Genomic DNA, 17,969 nt, shown 5'->3' on the forward strand with positions numbered 1-17,969 from the left:
TTTGCAGTGGTACACACGGTCCCAGCTTCCAGGTTTGGGAAGTGTTGGCGCGCCCTTAAATAAGTTAAACCCCGCCACATTCTGTAGGTGTCTGTTTCAAGTCATGAGACGGTAATGCAGTGTGTTTCGTTTGATTCTATATACTATAATATTTGTTTCTTTCTTATTTATTTTGTACATTAATGAGGCCGTTAAATTTTTCGTTTGTTTTACATTATTCATTTCGGGAAATGAAGACTATGCAGTATAACTTTTACTCATTGTTGAAGCCCGTACGGGACCTATAATTGTTAATTTATGTCTCATTTGGTCTCATTTGAAGAGTTACATGTAATTGTCTCATTTGCAATCATATAACATCTTCCTTTTTTTATATGGAATACTTTAAAAGTTTGTGTTACGTTGCATGAAAAAAAGGGGGTATAGGTACAAGTCCTATAATATAATAGATATTTACCAGAGTAAAATACACAACAACAGATAATACTATGGGAGCAGTAATAATTGTGACCAAATACAAAAGCAACGAGTAGTCTATAAAAAAAACCTGAAGAATCCGCAAATTCAATTTGAGGTCATATTTGACTGAAGATCTATATTGCTTTAATTTGATACCTCAACCAATATGATAGTTTAAAAAATAATTTTAAAGTATTGTCCTGCATGACACTTGATTTTTTAACCGAAATTAAAAATTTTCATAAGGTTAAGGTGCTTAAGGATGTTTGCTTGTCATGTTTTGGACTTTTTGTCAGATTTTCAAAATCCTCTGATTTGATCCATCTGAATGCCTTAAAAAAATTTGCCCATGAACCCCTTTTTTTCTTTTTATTAATCTTTGATATGTTTAAATGTATGTATAGCATCATAGATATGAGTAACTGTAACAAAAACATGCAGTAGAATATAAAATATACGTGTGCATCACACCAACTTCATAGCAAAAAGTGAAATCGATTGACAATTTTGCTCTCGTAGTACAAAGCAAATAATCTTTTATTGTAAATATTTGCATCAGTTTACAGATAAATATATACTGTTTCAATATTCCTACCGTATTTAAGTTGAATATTCGTATTTCTAATAAAAAATATGCTTTCCTTGAGGATCCCAAAATAAATAACTGTACGATCAGTCCAAAACTGACTGTATTCTAGAAGCGATTTCAGATGTTTTGTCTGTATGACCAGTCGTGATTTTGAAGAAAAAAACCAACAACAAATGGAAGTTTTTAACGACATTGAATGAAAAACAACGGCAATTTGAAGGTATATACGTGTCTATGTGATATTATGATTGTGTCCATGGAACTATAACGTGTAATTTCTTTCATCAGACAATATAAATAAATTTCTGACGATTTTTGTAGACGGCAAAATAATTATATTTTTGTTCCGTCGGTGTTACTAAAAATCAAATGCCTAAAAGGCAATACATGATTCGCTTGTGGACTTTGTATTAGTGTGTCGTTGCAGTTATCTGTTTAACTATTACATTTTTAAAGACTATTTACATCGTCTGCCGTTGACAAATTGGTGATAACATACATCAAGCCTGTCTCTTTTAAAATGACAAAGAAATAGATAGAGAAAGCTTTATTAAAAAAATTAGGTATTGAGGAAAGAATTAACGAAATTATACCCCGCCACTTCTATAGTCTATGTTTTGGAAAAAAAATAAACCACCAGAAAACTAAATTATAGGTGCACAAGGGCATCATTTAATAACGAATATGAGGAGTTTTATTAATATATGGTAAGTTTTTGAAAGTTGCGTATAGTAAACGGGTACCACTCAATAAGGTAGTGAAAAAGTCCTTATCATGGGAAAAGAAAACCGATGATTTTTCGAAAATTCAAAATAAGACCACTTTCGAGTTCATCCGTCACCGGAAAAAAACTCGTCAATTATACGCACCTTTGTGACGTCATTTACCAGATAGAGGGGGTCGCCTGTATCCCTGCACTATTTACGTTTATCAAGCGTCTTAGTGATCGTCATTGTGAAGGATAAACTAGAAATAATGGTTGTTCTGTAGGTACTTAGTGACAATAACCTTATGACAGCAGTGCTGGTTGTCAATTTTGAGAATTCAATTTGCCGAATAATTCGTACAATATTGAATTATAGTTTTCCAACCACTCGCTCAACATTGGAATGAAAGTGACGACGCCCCTAAACGCACAAATGACGGTGATAAAGGCGCGTATAATTGACGATTTTTTTCCGGTGACGGATAAACTCGAAAGCAATCGGAACTACTCGGCCTTTCTGGTTGCACGAGAAATTGTACTGCATAGCGAGAATGGCCGAGTAGTTACGATTGACTCGAAAGTGGTCTAATGGTTTTGGAGGTCACGGTTGGAAATACCTGATGGGTGCCCCCATATAATGCAATGTTCAAGTCCGTATCTTATATAATAAAACCCCATACAAGATTTTTAATAAAATTCGAAATACATTCCATTTTTAATATATAAATAAGGCCGTTAATTTTCTCGTTTTACATTGTCATTTCGGGGCCTTTTATAGCTGACTTTGTGGTATTGGCTTTGCTCATTGTTGAAGGCCATACGGTGATCTATATTTGTTTATGTCTGTGTCAAGATTCAAGACGGATTCAAGAAAAATGGGATCCGGCGGTTTGAAACTCTTTTTTTAATTCAATGCATTTGTATGGGGACATATATTTGGAATCCTCTTTTCTCCTGGATTGGACCCCCTCTTCATTCAAAAATGTCTGGAAACCCCAATGTATATTAAGTGGTTTATGAGGAGATGCCCTTACAAAACACGCGAAACATGTTGTTCCGGTCCAACGGACGAACTGAAAGACGGACTTCATTATCACTTTAAACCACCGCTTTACCAAGTGGTGTACAATTGAGTGTTAAAGAGACAGATCTACATTCAAAACAAAGTGAAGGAACTGTGATCAAGTATAGGCTACAGTACGGCCTCGAATGTTTGTAAATACATGCATTTTTATAAAACAATTACATCTGTGTGTTTGTACAATTTTAAGTATAAAGGAGGACATTTCTGAAACTTAAATAAACAAACAAACCTTCCTCTTATTTCAGCAACATTCAAATATCCTTATACTTAATGTAGTAAGTCGAGTACACCCTATCAAGCTAAATCATGTTTGATAAGTTTTCAGGAAGTGAATTTATTAAAATATATCTGTGTTATTTAGAAAAATGCAATCTTCTAATGTATCGTAAATAACTTTGAAATCACTACTAGAATACAGTGAAATAAAGACTGATCATACAGTTTCAAAATATACAAGCGAGACTGATCGTACAGTGAGAAATTCAAACAAGTGTAATTTTCTTATTTCTGGCTTCAAAGATCTGGCTGAAACTTTTATCACCACTTAAAATATACTTTAATTAGTGAATTAAGTCTGGTTTTTACGGTAATTTGTACAGTAAGGGTGCAAAAAGATTGTTTTCAGGTTCACCGACTGATTTACCGTAGTAATGCACTTGAAAATGTCTTGATTAAGGCAAAGATACGAATAATGAATGTGCTAATTATAAACCATTTGTGAATATCGATGTCAGCTGAATTAATCATTAAGCAATGTACAGATGAACAGCTTACCGTTTAATATAGTATATCCAACAAATTTAAAATGCGATTCAAAAAGTTCTCGCTTCGAAAATCGGGACTTCCGGATAGCGTACAGAATAGTATCTACACTGTGATAATTATATGCCATTTGTAAAAGTTTTATAAAATTTTATTTATTTTTTAATGATTTTTGATAACTGTAACTGGTCAATGATAAAGCTATGAAAAAACAAGAGAGAACATTTTCCGCCAAAATTTCAATGGCTAATATCTCGAAAATAAGCACATTGACCCCTATATTTGTTTTGCTTTTTTGATTCTCCATCTAATCCCCTATCAATATATACTAGTTTTATGAAAAGTTATTTATTTTGAAACTGAGCAGCAAACTTGATTTTTGAAGTTTTGTTTATAAAACGTCGTTTTTGGATTTTTTTTTGTAAAAAAATCTCAATAATTAAGGTTTATGTATAATAACAAACATTACTAAAGCCAAAACAGTATCATTTGTATTTAGGTAGAGTTTAGAAAAAAATCTCAAAATTGAAACCCTCCCAAATTTTCAAAGATTTTTATATATGACCTTTGACCTCAATTTGAAAAAAATGTGACCATATTAAGTCATGACGACAGGCATATTATTATAGTTCACGATTTCCTCTTTCCAATGATATATTATATAGGTGTGTGTTCGGTGGGGAGATTAAATTTTAAAAAATCTGCCTTCAGTCACCGCACTATAGCTCTCATTGGCAATCGTACCAAATATTTCTATAAACAAGTATCTCAACCGATTACTTAAAATCACCGTCATGGACTCTGTTGCTTAGTTCTCATTGCCAATCGTACCACATATTTCTATAAACAAGTTGTTGCTTAGTTCTCATTGGCAATCGTACCATATATTTTTATAAACAAGTTGTTGCTCAGCTCTCATTGGCAATCGTACCATATATTTCTATAAACAAGTTGTTGCTTAGCTCTCATTGGCAATCGTACCACATATTTCTATAAACAAGTTGTTGCTTAGCTCTCATTGGCAATCGTACCACATATTTCTTTAAACAAGTATCTCAACCGATTACTTAAATCACCGTCATGGACTCTGTTGCTTAGTTCTCATTGCCAATCGTACCACATATTTCTATAAACAAGTTGTTGCTTAGTTCTCATTGGCAATCGTACCACATATTTCAATAAACAAGTTGTTGCTTAGCTCTCATTGGCAATCGTACCATATATTTCTATAAACAAGTTGTTCCTTAGCTCTCATTGGCAATCGTACCATATATTTCTATAAACAAGTTGTTGCTTAGCTCTCATTGACAATCGTACCATATATTTCAATAAACAAGTGAAAACACAAACCTCGATCGACTGACTGTCAGCGACTATACGGCATGGATTTCGCTCATTGTTGAATCAGTGTTGTGAACTTTTTTTGCTTACATCTACAAAATGTAGGTCATTTGGACTCTGGCGGGTAGATGTCTCTTTGGCAATAATATCACATCTCTTTATATATCTTTGACCGACTCTCAATAATGTTAGAAACGAAACCAAGAATCATAACCACCGAACAAATATTGTTCGACGCTTATTTCAATCAAGGATTTGTATAGTTGTGTAACTTTACAAATCCTTGTTTCAATGTATAAGGAAATGTTAAAAAAAAAAAAAAAAAAAGAATTGGCAAAAAATTTACACAGGCAAATATTGTACACAAGCCTAATTTTATGAATTAATTTTCAAAACTATATAAGGAGAAGTTTAAAAAAAAAATAGATAATGGTATTGTAAACTAGTGGATATTGTCTCATTGGCGATCATAACTCAGCTCCCTATTTTCATATCCTACACAGAAATAAGATGGGGTATGAGTGCCAATTAGTCAATTCTCCATCCAAGTAACGTTGTGTAAAAAGTAAACCATTATAGGTCAAAGAACAACCATCAACAGTGAGTGGCTCACATTGAACAGCAAGCTATAAAAGTGCCCCAAACTGAATAGTATTAAACAGTTCAAACAGGAAAACCCGGTCTTATAATTCAATAAAAAACGAGAAATGGTCCCTTTTCAGTAAATTCACATGGCGCAACGCATATCAAAACATACCTGGTCATTTCAAAACTAATGGACATGGTTATAACAAACAATAAATTGAATTCTATTTTTTTATTTGATCAGGGAGTGACAATACCACTTTGTGAGTTCAACCTAAAATCGTTCAACCCCACATCATGAGATGAAAATATCTTCTTTGGACGAATTTTGCTCTTCTGGTGTGGTAATGAAAATGAGCATTATTCGAATTTCTTACGACACTAAAAAATGAGGAACCGCTTCTACTTATGGAATTAAAAATTTCTTCTGCAGATTTAAGTACAGTTTTACATTTCCAATAACCACAAACTCTTTTCGTCTCGACTAGACTATTCATATTATTCTCAGCTTGTGTTTTACCCATGACTGCACGGCTGTTGTCCACACTACCAACTACAATGTTTCTACCATTTTTTCTAAATTTTATGTGTCCTCCACTAACCCCTACATAATGAAGGCTACCACCACTTATGGGGTTATAGGCGAGAACAATCCAGTCCCTCCAGTAGTATTTCCCGGAAAGGAGACTAAATAGTCCAGCGGCAAATTGACTACTTGTCTGACCACTATTAGAAGCAGCGTATGCGTCGATATCCTTTCCGCATTGGGAGTGATATGCATCTGTGCACTGGTTGTCAATTTGATCGAACTTTACTTTCACTTCTTTTATCTTATTTTCCCAATCAGTCGTCATATAATTTGCATTGTATGTAAATTGTTTTACTAGAAGATAGCCCAATTCAACTTTTACAGCTTGCAAGAGAAGTTGCATTACACCGAGTAGAAATATTTGCGTCTTCGCTCGGTCATTTTCGGTATAACTCAAAACTTGAGTACCCAATTGTTTTTGGATTTTATGCTGTGCGACGATGGCTTGATATAATTTTAAGCCACTATTCTGATAATCACTATCATAATTATCAATAAATATTAGCTTCCTGTTTGGCACAGCAGCCGACGGAACAGAATAAACAATTTCTAACTGGTGCGAAACTGCCTTGATCCTTTGTTCTAGTTGCCCAAAGTTTATTTCAACAGTATTCCACTGAATCAATCGTTCGACGTCGTCAAATCGAGTATCAAATTGATCCAAACGATTGTCGATATTACTCATCATAGTTTTCATGTAAGCCAACTCATCAGACTCTGATGGAATGAACGCCATGACGACCCCTATAAATGGACCCAATGCGCCAAGGTAGGGACCAATATTTTTTGCGATCTTTGTTAAAGAATTTCTGAATTCCTTCTTTTCAAGCATTTCCGCTATCCCTTTTCCGAGTTCAAGGCCAACAGTAACTTGTTGTTTTTGATCCGGAGAAAGGCTGTGACTAGGCGAGGAAAATAACATCAATAGAGTTACCAAGAAAGACCATTTGGATACCAACTCTGAAATGATATAAGTAAAATGAATTTGATTAAATGAATAAATGATTTAGGAATTAAAAAAAACTAGAGGCTCCAAGTAGCCTGTGTCGCTCAAATGATATTTGTATTTACAATTGATGCATGAAATATGCTTTAGTTTCATAGACATCCCCCCACCCCAAGTTGGTTGGCATGTAGGGTCATCAGACATTTTTTTAATCTCGATACCCTTATTGTGACCAAGTTTGATTAAATTTGTCTCAGTTGTTTTAGAAGACTTTTGTTAAAGATAACAAAGATTTATGAAAAATTGATACATTTTGACTTTAAAAGCGCAATTACTCTTTATGGGGTCAATTGACCATTTTGGTTATTTTGGCTTATCTGTAGATCTTACTTTGCTGAACATAGAGATCAACCATCTATAATAATATTCAAGATAATAGCCAAAAACTGCAAAATTTCCGTAAAATTTCTAATTCAGGGCCAGCAACCCAACAAGGCTTGCCCGATTTGTCTGAAAATTTCAGGACGATAGATTTTTTCCTGATGTACATTTTTAACAAGTGTCTATTTTGCTTTATTTTCAAAGATATATAAGCCAAAAACTGCATTCACCCCCATGTTCTATGTTTATAGCTATGGTGGCCATGATGGTTGGCCGGCGGGGTCATCGGAGACATTTTTTATACTATCTACCCTAAAAATGATTGTGACTAAGTTCGGTTAAATTTGTCTTGGTAGTTTCAGGAGAAGATTTTTGTAAGATTACGAAAATTTGTTTAAAAATTTACTATAAAAGGATAATAAATCCTTAAAGGGGCACTAGCTGTCAAATTCATGTTCAGCGATTTATCAAATTCACATATTCTATTTATAACAATGAAAAACATTCATCCAATCTATCAAAAGTCTAAAATAAATAATTAACAGGGCACGGGCATGAAAAGACGTAGCTTCGTTTCGTGTGTAATTAATTCAAGACGCCATCTAATTTTTTATCGAGTTGACCTCTAAAATCATCCGATGGCCAAATAAGCGATGTAAACATAAACAAAGATATAAATAGATCAAGCAAACTCGTGCTGTTGGATTATTTTTTTATGTCTTTTTAATTTCATATTCTAGATGAAAAATAAATATTTATCATAGTTTTATCCGTAAAAGCATGATGGTTTACCTTTGTTTCACTTTCAATGGCGACATCCTTTTTATTTAAATAACTATACACATACAATTCATGTGTTATCCATCTCAAGCTAAGGGGTTCAGTCGGAAACCAGGTTGAAATAGAACAAAAGAATCGAAGCTCTTTATTAGAGAAGGCGATAAATGTTTACTGTATTGTTAACTTTAGTGACAAAATTTTTAAAAGTTAACAGAAACAAACAAAACTGCAATTTTCTTCTCAATAACGAGGTGTTTTATTTTAAAAACACCATTTGCATAAGTTTTCAATTTTTCTAGTACATAATTAAGCAGAACAATTAGATATCAAGTCGACGACATGGGTATCTTTCAAGTTGGATGACGAAAATGCATAATTTCCGAATTACCACGGACGGAAAACATATCAATTTATTAGTTCAGTAATTTTCGTGTCTGCCCTTCCATTATGTGACTGAAGAAAAAATTCCAAAAAATAGGTAACAAGTGTATCAAAAAGAGAAAATCGAGTGCACCTTTTTATGTTAGGGCGTGTTTGAGTTTAGTATTTTGTCTTGGTATCGTACACAGGATATTTCATGCATTGTCTCGCTTCAGATTCTATCATTTTTATATATTAAAGCTACAGGTTGACTTTATAACACAAAAAAATAACAGTACTAAAAGATGAAATATATGGGTCAAGTGAAATACCTATCTAATGAATCACAAAAACAGAGTAGGTGTGTTTGAATAGCTATTTTTTTTACTGAAAGTACTTGACGACAGTCTTACAAGTTGGATGATGGAAATGTATATCTTCGAAAAATTCTAATTTTTTGGGTGTGATAACTATGGTTTATAGTCTTCAACCACTATAAAATCAAGTCTGGAGTGCCCTTCCACGAAATATTGAATTAGATTTTTTTTTAAATGTTTATGATTTTTCGAAAATTCCACCCGACAACCGATCAGACAATAGTTTTAAGTTGAATCAATGCAGACAAGATCATTAACTGGTGCTCATTAGCTAGCTGATACATTTGTCTTTTTAAATATAACTGACATATTAGGGTCGTATTGGTGCAATGTGGATAAATTTATCGGTTTCCAAGAGCAAAATTGGTAGCGCGTCATCCCTACAATGGCTTCCATTTCTACGATTGTGAAAATGAACTGGCGTAATGGGGTAATAATTTTGACGAAGTAGGATCCTGACTGGGTTAAATTGAAGTTCACATGAATACGGATTCAATAAGGTAGAATTATTCACTTTTAAGTGAATAATTCAAAATCAATGTTTTTTTGCCTATTGACAAAATTGAACCATACTGGCTGCTAAAAGCTAAATATTATTTCACTATTTGCATTTCAATACTGATTGGGCAAATAAAAAAAGACATTAGATTTTTTATACATCTCGTAAGGGGTCAATTGACCATTTTGGTCTTTATGACTTTTGTAGAATTTACTCTGCTGAACATTATTAATGTTCACAGTTTATCTCTATCTATAATTATATTAAAGATAACCAAAAAACGGCTAAATTCCTTAAAATGGCCAATTCAGGGGCAGTAACCCACCAACGGATTGTCCGATTTGTATGAATTTCAGAACCGATTGATCGTGACCTGATAAACACGTTTACCCCATGTCAGATTTGCTCTAAATGCTCTGGTTTTAAAGATATATACAAGCCAAAATCTACATTTTACCCTACCCCTAGTTTCTATTTTTAGCCATCTTGCTTGGTTGGTTCATCGGACACACTTTTTAATCAAGATACCCCAATGATGATTCTGGTCAAGTTTGCTTAAATTTGGCATAGTAGTGTTTCAGAGAAGATGTTTTTAAAAGTTTACGACGGACGACGACGTACGCCACGACGGACGACGACGTACGCCAAGTGATTAGAAAAGCTTAATTGACCAGGTCAGTTAAAAATTAAAGAACCTTAGTGAGCACGCTCACATACCCCACGTCCCCACATTGTCATTGGAGAAATTAAATGTGAAAGAAAAGAAAAAAAAATTGTATAAGAAAAATTAATTTCCTGCCAATATGCACATCTAAATAGTATGATCTTATTATCTACAAAATTTCATGAAATTCTGTTGTGTGGTTTCAGAGGAGTTGAGATGACAAACTGTTGCAGAAGTACATTGAAGCAAATAAGTTTAAAGGGATGTAACTCCTAGAAACAAAATTGAATCGCTATTTCCCGTCGATATGCACAACTACATAGTATGTACTCATTATCTGAAAAGGTTTCATGAAATTCTGTTATGTGGTTTGAGAGGAGTTGCGATGACAAACTGTTGCAGTAGTTCATTATAGTAAATAAGTTCAAAGGGGCGTAACTCCTAGAAAAAAAATTGAATCACAATTTCCCGTCGATATGCACAACTACATAGTATGTCCTTACTATCTGAAAAGGTTTCGTGAAATTCTGTTGTGTGGTTTGAGAGGAGTTGCGATGACAAACTATTGCAGTAGTTCATTAAAGTAAATAAGTTCAAAGGGGCGTAAGCCGCGTAACTCCTAGAAAAAAAATTGAATCGCAATTTCCCGTCGATATGCACAACTACATAGTATGTCCTTATTATCTGAAAAGGTTTCGTGAAATTCTGTTGTGTGGTTTGAGAGGAGTTGCGATGACAAGAAACAGGACTGACGGACGGACGGACGGACGAACTGACGGACGGGTCAAAAACATTATACCCTCCGCAACTCGTTGCGTGGGGTATAATAAGCTTTTATCCTGCAATCAGCCAACTAATTTCAAATTAGTAGTTACTTGCAGTATATTGATGAAATGGTTATGTGCATATTTCTTTTCTTTTTGTGCGACAGTTTATAATTTGGGGTAACGCGTAGTCCGCGATAAACAGGAATATATAATCATTGATTTTACGGGGGCAATAGGTTTGCCCTTTACGACAAATATTTTACCCTGAGCGATAGCAGTTTTAAAGCCTGGCAGCCCCTCGATATATACAAATTTCATTTTGTGTTCTGATAAGATAAGAAACAACTTGTGGATTTAGCTACTAAATATTTTCTTTCCTTGCAGCGGGTGGCGAAATCAACATACGGTCTTCAACAATGAACAAATCACATACCACAGTCCGATATAGAAGGCTCCGAAATCACAAATGTTAAACAATTTAAAGGGGAAAACTAACGATATAATTGAGGTTAATGACCGGCCTCTTCTGTAGCCATGTGTATAACGAAATCTACAAAATGCAATAGTATAAGATAATAATAGAGATGGGCCTTTTTATACATACATAGCCTATTGTTTCGTAAAGCTTGATTTTTTTTCTATAAAAATCTTTATTTTATTTGCCACAAAACTCATTTCTGTTGAATACAATCACATAAGAAAAAAAAAAGGTTTGCACGAAGTTTCCTCTTGGTATAAGTATAAAATTCACAAAAGAAAAAAAAAAAGGTTTGCACGAAGTTTCCTCTTGGTATAAGTATAAAATGGTTCATCTCTATGTATTTATAAACTATCGATAGCACATGGGTTTGTTGTTATATTGGGAACATGTGTTCATGTTTACAATAATATTTAAATTAGTTTAGCATCACAATAAGGCACCTTAAGGCTTAACAAAGTTAAGAGTTTAAAGTTATTTATACTGGTCATTCGCGGTAAAAGTTTACATTGAAAATACATTTTCATAGCTTGACCATTAGAAGCAGCCTTAGTGCAGTAAAGTCCCCCCCCCCAAATGGGTGAACATGTTTTGTATAAGTTTGTTTAAAATGCATTACGTTTTTTTTCTGCAGATCTTAAAAAAATCGTCATGTATAAATATTGTTCTGTGATATGAAAAATTCTATTTCATTATTTTTCATTGTAGATATGTTTGTAAGACATGTATGCTGCAGTGTGCTGGCAATGTGATTTGAGGACAGTTGTAATAAAACTTAACTGCACTCGTCTAGGCGAGCTGTTTCCCATGAATATGCGTTTGAGTTTTTGTTTATAAATTCTTTATTTGGATTTGAGGTCACGAATAAAAAAAATACTATTCAGTATCTTCGATGTTTTGATACTATTGCAGCTTGAAAATTTTGTTATCCATATGGCTATACAGAAAGGAGAAGCAGGAGATTTTGAGTCAAATAAAATGATTTTGGTAGACAATCAAGACTTTAATACAGAGATTTTTAAAATCGATTACACACTTGTTTTATCGAAGATGTGCTAGCGCTTATTGTTTTCAAAAAGTGTTAACTACTTTTAAATTACTACTTGAAGAAACTAATATTTTAGAGGCCTCAGATATTTTCAAAATGGTTTATAGCCTAAACAGTTTCTTTAACCGTTGCGTTTTTGTTCTCACTTTTAACATGTTTATGGTTTAAGCTATAACATGTTAATTCAGGTTGATTTTATTAAACCAGTAACTAGTTTGAGCATAAAAAACAGGCCCCGAGTTTGTAAACTTGTTCCAAGGAAATTATTGCTAGCGCTGCATGTAATAATCCTCTACCTGTCAAGCACCGAATAGCCAAATATGGAGGCACAAAGGGAAAAGCAGTAGATTTTCTATAAATTTTTCATATATAACTGCTGAATATACACAATGGTACATAAATCTTAAATGTACAAAAATGAACAAAAATAAATATGGAACACAGCAACAAACGGCAACCACTAAATTACAGGCTCCTAACTTGGGACAGGCACAGTCAAACAGAATATTGCGGGTTAAACTTGTAAGCGGGATTCCAACCCTCCCCTAAACAGCTAATAACCATAGTGTAAAAGAACAATATAAGAACGAACTATTAAAATGACTTTTAAAAAGCTAAAACTATCAGATGGATACAAATAAAAGTCTATTTTAGTACTTACCCATTCTAATCTTCACCATCCTGTTTTCTGTTTGCCAAGACCACGTTAAATTTCAAACGTTCGTTGGTTCGTTTGCAAATAAAGCGTCTCTCCCGAATCAAATGATTTTCAAATGTGAGATTCAATGTTATATATATACAGAATTAAACAAAAAGAAATATTTTCCCGCGTTTAAAAATCGTGCAGCAGAAGTTTTAACTTTAAACCTGTTATACCGGTATAACAAAAGTAGGGTTTAATTCGGGACGATGGTATATGTTTTGTTAAAAGACATCATGGACCATGTGATTCATGTATTTTAAGCACGTGCACGTGTATTTGTTGATAGATATATACAGTTATCGTTTGTTGATGTGGTTCATAAGTATTTTTCGATTTTCGATTTTGTCAAAAACAGAAAAAACAAGATTAAGTTCTGATAATAGTTAACACAAACTTTGATTTAATAACACTGAGATATCAGTGTTGTAAAACTTAAATAGCACTTAACAATCATATTGAAAAATAAAAAAAACAACATGACGTTAACTGGTACTTGATTGTTCTATCTGACAACGCTTACCTTTTAAATGCACTCGAGCTCACTCCAGTTTTTGTTCATGTGTTTTATGTACTTTTAGCATCGAAATGACAAATGCAAAACAATTCAAACGAGAAAATAAACGGTATTATTTATATATGTTGTGTACAAGATGTAAGTGTACAAATTATAATTTGTACAGGGTTTTTGTACAAGTTGTAAGTTTTTTTGACACATACCTTCTTGCACCAGGTGATACAGGTTTATCTTCTAAAAGGTATCAGCTTACTGTCTTTAGTTCCAATTTATATACTTCAACCTAACATTTTAGGAATGACTATAATTTTTTTCCCTTTCTAGTGAAGAAATTACACACAAAAATTGGTGCACACTGATTAACGCGCGTATCGGGTTATTTAACAGTGTGCACCACATTATTTTTAATGTTATTTCGAATAGACAGAAAAAATATAAGTCATTTCTTATAATTTAATACTAAATTCCATTTTAAACCGTAGAAAACCATGAAAAAACGTTGATGACGTCACGGTCACATGACTAAATTATGTCTGGGTTCATAACAAAATAACGTAATCCAATGAGAAGACACGTTACATCCAAAATTAAATTATTAAGTATCATTCTCATTGTCTTCAAACTGGAATCAAGGCTACCTGAATGGTTTAAACTTTAGTTTTATTTTTCTCATGTAGTCATTGAAATATGACATAAATATGCGAAACAAAAGACTGTGTATGCATCATCCATTTTTGTTAAGCACTTCATAAAACACTGATAATTTGTACAACTTGTACACAACATATACAAAATAATGAACGGAAAACAAATGTAACACAACAAACATTCCGCATCACCACTAAATTATAAGTTCCTGATAATATTTGGCTTAATAATCAAATAATCATTAAAAAAACGGCCAAGTAATCACATAATCAAAAACCCCATGAGGGCCCTCATCAGTGGCAAAATGTATCAATAAAATACACGCAAAAACAACCACACGTGATTTGTTCATAATTTATCATCAAGATTACCGCATTACAAGCTTTTGAAACTGATTTGTGAAAACGGTTAATGTTTGCTGTAAATTTAAAAAAAATCAATTGATGCATGAAATATTGCGTAATTCTTTTGCCTTAGGTTTAGAGATAGAAATGAAAAAACTGCATTTTTCCCTCTGAGTTTTATTTTTTAGCCATGTCTGCCATATTGATTGGCAGCCAGGGTCATCTGACACATTTTTAAAACTAGACATCATAGCGTTATTGTGGCAAAGTTTGCTTTGCTTTCACAGGTATGAACCAAAAACTGCATTTTACCCTATGTACTTTTTTTTTTAGCCATGTCAAACATCTTGGTTCATGGGCAGAGTCATTGGACACATTTTTAAAACTAGATACCCCAATGACAGTGGCAAAGTTTGATTAAAATTGACCCTGTAGTTTCTGAGGAAAAGATTTTTTTAAAAGATAACTAAAATTCATTTAGAAAAATTGTTAAAAGTTGACTATAAAGGGCAATAACTCCTTAAGGTGTCAACTAACAATTTTTGTCATTTGACTTATTTGAAGATTCTACTTTGCTGAACATTATTGATGTTTACAGTTTATATCTATCTATAATAATATTCAAGATAATAACTAAAACTGCAAAATGTCCTTAAAATACCAATTTAGAGGCAGCAACCCAACAACAACTTTTCTGATTTATTTGGAAATTACAAGACGGATAGATCTTAACCTGATGAACATTTTGACCCATGTCTGATTTGCTCTAAATGCTTTAGTTTCAGAGATGTAAGCCAAAAATCTGCATTTTACCATATGTTCTATTTTCAGCCATATTGGCCATTGTGGTTGGCACCCGGGATCATTAATATATATTTTAAAACTATATACCCTAGTGATTGTTGTGACCAAGTATGGTTAAGTTTGGTTTAGTAGTTTCAGTGGAGGAGATTTTGTAAAAGATTGAAAACCAATAACAACCTCCGCAGTGCGCAGCTTTATACGACAGCAGAGGTCGAACCATGAACAGTTGGGGCAAGTATGGACACAACATTCAAGATTGATACAGCTCTGAATTTGGATTATGATTAAATAGTTGACACAGAAAAGGTTTCTGACACAGAATGAATGTGGTCTAATAAATTTAAAAAAAAATGCGCTTTCGAGCAATACACTTTGCTATTGAATATTAATCTCTCCCAAAAAAAATATTTGAAGAAAATTCTTTTTTAATTTCTGAAATCTAAAATGAGAAATATTTTACCCCCACCCCCAATTTTTTTCCACCTCCCCCTTTCCCTTATTCCCAAAATAATCTCAATTCAAATTTTTAATTGGAGATGTCAACAATAACTACTCATCACCAGCCCAGTAGTCAGCACTTCGGTTTTGACATGAATATCAATTATATGGTCATTTATTATAAATTTTCTGTAATACAGCTTTGAATTTTTCGATAAACTAAGGATTTTCCTTTCCCAGGAATAGACTACCTTAGCTGTATTTGGCACAACTTTTTGGAACTTTTGGTCCTCAGTGATCTTCAACTTTGTACTTGTTTGAGTTCACATTTATTTTGATCTGAGCGTCTCTGATGAGTCTTACAAATATATGTAGACGAAACGCGCGTCTGGCGTACTAAATTATAATCCTGATACCTTTGATAACTATTTACACCACTGGGTCGATGCCACCGTTGGTGGACGTTTCGTCCCCGAGGGTATCATCAGCCCAGTAGTCAGCACTTCGGTGTTATCAATTATATGGTCATTTTTGTAAATTTTCTGTTACACAACTTTGATTTTTTTCGAAAAACTAAGGATTTTCTTATCCCAGGATTTATAGATTACCTTAGCCGTATTTGGCACAACGTTTGAGAATTTATGGTTCTCAGTGCTCTCCAACTTTGTACTTGTTTGGCTTTACAACTATTTTGATCTGAGCGTCACTGATGAGTCTTATGTAAACGAAACACGCGTCTGGCGTTTTAAATTATAATCCTGATACCTTGTATAACTGCTAATTGAATACATCATAACATATTAAGATATAAAATGACATACAGTCATGGTTAAAATTAATATCAATTAATAGTAACCTCTAAAAATAAATTTACAGCTACACATCTCAAGACAATCAGCATTTCTCAATACATAATGAAACATATATAACAGATTATTCAAATTGTAATGGGATTACCTCCCTTAGACTGGTTTTAAATTGTCTAAATTGTCCTTTAACCAGAAAAAACCTTCTTTCCCCCTTTTTTGCCCCTAATTGCAAAAAAATTGAGCCATAACCCCCATAACCCTCATAACCATGCCTTTGTAGTATGGACACTTGCGGTATAATTTTAGAGAGATTTATAAACTTTAACACAAGTTATTGACTCAAAACTACAAAAATGCTTATGTTGGCCCTCATTCCTAAACCTGTCCCTTGGTTTTAAACAAATATATCTGGAATCGACAAACTCGGTTGACCTACGGGATGGCCTAGATCTGAGGAGTGTTGCCCTGAAAAATCTCCCAACATAATACGAAACATTGAATAAAATACATGTAATACAAAACACAATGTAAGGTAAAAGTTGCAATCTTTACCGTAAATGGGAGGGGTAGGGGTATGAGCATTTAAAAAAAGTATGTGCATACATTTGTATATAGAAAAAGTATAAAGAAAAGTATGTACGTATAAAGAAATAGTATGTGCATATAAAGACAAAGTATGTGCATATATAGAAAAATTATGTGCATATATAGAAAAAAGTATGTGCATATATAGACAAAGCATGTGTATATATAGACCAGTATGTGCATATATAGAAAAAAGTATGTGCATATATAGACAAGCATGTGTATATATAGACAAGTAAGTGCATATATAGACAAAAATATGTGCATATATAGACAAAGCATGTGTATATATAGACCAGTATGTGCATATATAGAAAAAAGTATGTGCATATATAGACAGGTATGTGTATATATAGACAAGTATGTGCATATATGGACAAGTATGTGCATATATAGAAAAAGTATGTGCATCAGAACTAAACAAATTTATTATTAATAAACCAGTTGTTGGCCTTACACGGGTTATGTTCTTCTCATATATGTTATGATGGTATGTTAATAAACCCTTCACGGGGAGGATTGTGACTGATATTCATATGATGAAGAGATAATTTTTCAATCATTTAAATTGAAGTCTGGAGCTGGCATGTCAGTTAACTGCTAGTAGTCTGATGTTATTTATGTAATATTGTCATTTTGTTTATTTTCTTTGGTTACATGTTCTGACATCAGACTCAGACTTCACTTGAACTGAATTTTAATGTGCGTA

The 17,969-nt window shown here is 33.2% G+C and overlaps 1 protein-coding gene across 1 annotated transcript; it reads right to left on the bottom strand.

Moving 5' to 3' along the window:
* Positions 1–5,743: 5,743 nt before the first annotated feature.
* On the bottom strand, positions 5,744–13,306 carry LOC134720940 (uncharacterized). Its single transcript, XM_063583542.1, has 2 exons — positions 13,077–13,306; positions 5,744–7,075 (listed from the first exon to the last, which is right to left on the bottom strand). Exons 1-2 carry the CDS (start codon positions 13,093–13,095, stop codon positions 5,811–5,813), a joined length of 1,284 nt encoding a protein of 427 aa, XP_063439612.1. The 5' UTR covers positions 13,096–13,306; the 3' UTR covers positions 5,744–5,810.
* Between the last annotated feature and the right edge of the window lie 4,663 nt (positions 13,307–17,969).

This window comes from Mytilus trossulus, chromosome 6 (genome assembly GCF_036588685.1).
Source record: "Mytilus trossulus isolate FHL-02 chromosome 6, PNRI_Mtr1.1.1.hap1, whole genome shotgun sequence".
In the NCBI taxonomy this organism is placed as follows: Eukaryota; Metazoa; Mollusca; class Bivalvia; order Mytilida; family Mytilidae; genus Mytilus; species Mytilus trossulus.